General features: G+C 60.7%; 2 protein-coding genes across 2 annotated transcripts in view, besides 1 other annotated feature; both read left to right on the top strand.

Moving 5' to 3' along the window:
- The window catches only part of Tco025E_09039 (uncharacterized protein), a gene marked incomplete at both ends in the record, with an annotated part of 648 nt that extends 281 nt beyond the window's left edge, over window positions 1–367 (top strand). The window contains one exon of the mRNA XM_029375866.1: window positions 1–367. This exon is cut by the window's left edge and continues 281 nt beyond it. Coding sequence (XP_029224015.1) covers window positions 1–367 — 367 coding nt within the window.
- A 627-nt stretch (window positions 368–994) lies between these two features.
- Window positions 995–1020: a microsatellite.
- Window positions 1021–1164: 144 nt separating this feature from the next.
- On the top strand, window positions 1165–2262 carry Tco025E_09038 (retrotransposon hot spot (RHS) protein; the record flags this gene model as incomplete). The annotated part of the gene is made up of 1 exon (XM_029375865.1): window positions 1165–2262. A coding segment is annotated over one exon (1098 nt), but the record flags the coding sequence as incomplete, so codon positions are not given.

The raw sequence follows: 2262 nt of genomic DNA, 5'->3' as shown, positions 1-2262 counted from the left end.
CAAAACGAGGGAAAGACGCATTTACTTGTTATTATTATTGTTTTGTTTTTCCCCACTGAATGCATGCAGGGGCTCGCTGTGGTGGGCGCCCGGTGATGAGAGAAGCGCAGAGGGAGCTGCGCAGCCCGCGGCATGGCAGCGACACGCTAAGCGGGGCAGGCGGGCGTGGGGAGAGGCGGACGGCAGACGGCAATGCGTGAATGGCGTGCGGCCCGAAAATGGAAGAAAAAAGAATCTTGTGTCTGGGTGGGGCTTACTGAGCGGCACGGTGGCCGCAAAGTGGCGGAAGCCGCTGCCCTTCCCGCGGGAACTGTGCCGCCACTTTCCCCTCGTTTGTCGCGGCTGGGGCAAGTGTGTCGGCGGCTGAACGGCGCACGGAACGCCAGCGGCGTACGCCACGACGACTGAACAAAGCGAACGCGTCTCTCGTCTGGTGCCGCCTTCGCCGGCTGCGCCCCGTGCGGTCGAAGTCGCGTGGCAAAACTTCCCCTCGCGGAGCCCACGTGCTGGGCGCCCTGCGTGTTTGCGTCGTGGCGGGCAGTGCGGCGGCGTCCTTCCTCCTCCTCCTTGCGGGTGGGCGGCCGTCCGGTGCTCTCTGCCCCTTCTCGCCTGCAGCGGATCGCGGCACAACATGCCTCTGCAACGATGCGGTGTCATTTCCCACCGTGGGTGGGCGGTGCCTGTGCGTAGCCGCACACACGCACACAGAGACGGAGATGTGTGTGGGGTCTCGAAGGGCGGGTGCAATGCGAAGAGAAGAGCAGCGTCGCAGTTTTCGTGTGCCCTGCGCTGTGCACACACATACGCCCCCTTTTTTTCGGGAGGGGCGAGCGCCGTCGTGGTGGGGCGCGTGGCGGGGCCGCAGAATGCGGTGCCGGGGGTTCATTTGGCTGCGCCGGCAGGTGGGGCGGTGGGCGGCGTGGCGAGGCCGCCCCCCGTGCGGTGCGGTGCGGCTGCCCTGCCCCGCACAGTGTGGGCCGCGGTGGCCCTCACACTTTCTTTCTGTCTCTCTTTCTTGCTGAATGTGGCTGCGTGGGGGTCGTGTGCCTTTGTGACTATTTATTTTGTCTCTCATTCTCTTTTTGGCTGGTGGTTGGTGTTCGGCTGCAGCTCAAGCCAACAACAACTACAGCAAAGTAAAAAAAAAAACAAGCAAGGAAGGAAATGCCTCCAAAGCGAACGAGGGCGCGTGCTGCGGAGACCCCCGCCTCTAATGTGCCGCTCCCCCCGCGGCATGCAAGGGCGGAATCCGACAGCGGCGACTCCACGGCACCCCCTGCACAGCGCCGAAGGGCGGAAGAGGCACCTGCACGACAACGCTGGACCCTCACCAGTACGGTGGAAGAAGTGCTGCTTGGGGGAGTAGGGCCAATTCGTGACATTAAATTGAACGATTTCCTCCGTGATAAATTAAGCGGCAGAGGAGTCGTGGAGGCCAACGAGAATCTCTCTATGAATGCGTTTGCTCGTAGGCCTGAGAGGTACGTCACGGACCCGGAGCTCCGCGAGGACATTCTAAGTTTACCAGAGTATCAGACAGAGTATCCGCGCCGGGAGGACGCACGCAAGCTGCGTGCGGATGCACGCAATCTAATGGAGCATAGAGTGGGTACGCTCCAAGACTGGAAGGAATTTGATCAGAAGAACATTGTCTCTGCTATTTCAAGGACAAAACTCCAATCAGCCCTTGCCGCAGCGGAGAAGGCAGAAAGTGCAACTCGGATTCAGGCAGTTGGCATGCTGCCGGTACCGAATGGATTCTACGACTCTGTGTTCAACGCGAAGTGGAGTCACGTCTTGGAGTTTCCCGAGGGCGAGGGGGAAGAAATGGAGGTGCGAATGGAGGTGAAGGAGGGCCAACGGCCAACGCAGTCGTGGCAATACACGCGGAAGGGCGCAAGGTTTTCACCGGTGGGCGGTGCACAGCAGTTTCGTGCACCGCGTCCCAGGCTGATTGTGCTAACCTCTGAGAAGGGCTGGCCGTACCCGCTAAGGCAGGGAAAAACCATTGCCGACTGCTACGTCACCCGTGAGGTGGAGCGGGTGTGGCGAATTGTCAAAGGCGATTTAGACGGAGCGTTCGGCCCTAGAGGTCGAGAGGATCCTGACTTGAGGCGACGTCTCTTGATTGGGACGCCGGGGATAGGTAAGTCGATGGCCGCCGGCTCTTACCTCCTCCACCAGATGCTCCGCCACGATGATACGAAACTCCAGGTAGTTGTCTACTGCTTTGGAGCAGGGCTGGCATACGTGTTTGACAAG

This window comes from Trypanosoma conorhini (genome assembly GCF_003719485.1).
Source record: "Trypanosoma conorhini strain 025E chromosome Unknown Tco_14.4_contig_00956, whole genome shotgun sequence".
Lineage (NCBI taxonomy): Eukaryota > Euglenozoa > Kinetoplastea > Trypanosomatida > Trypanosomatidae > Trypanosoma > Trypanosoma conorhini.
Note: the sequence above shows the minus strand (reverse complement) of the source record. Positions and strands in the feature narration are given on the sequence as shown.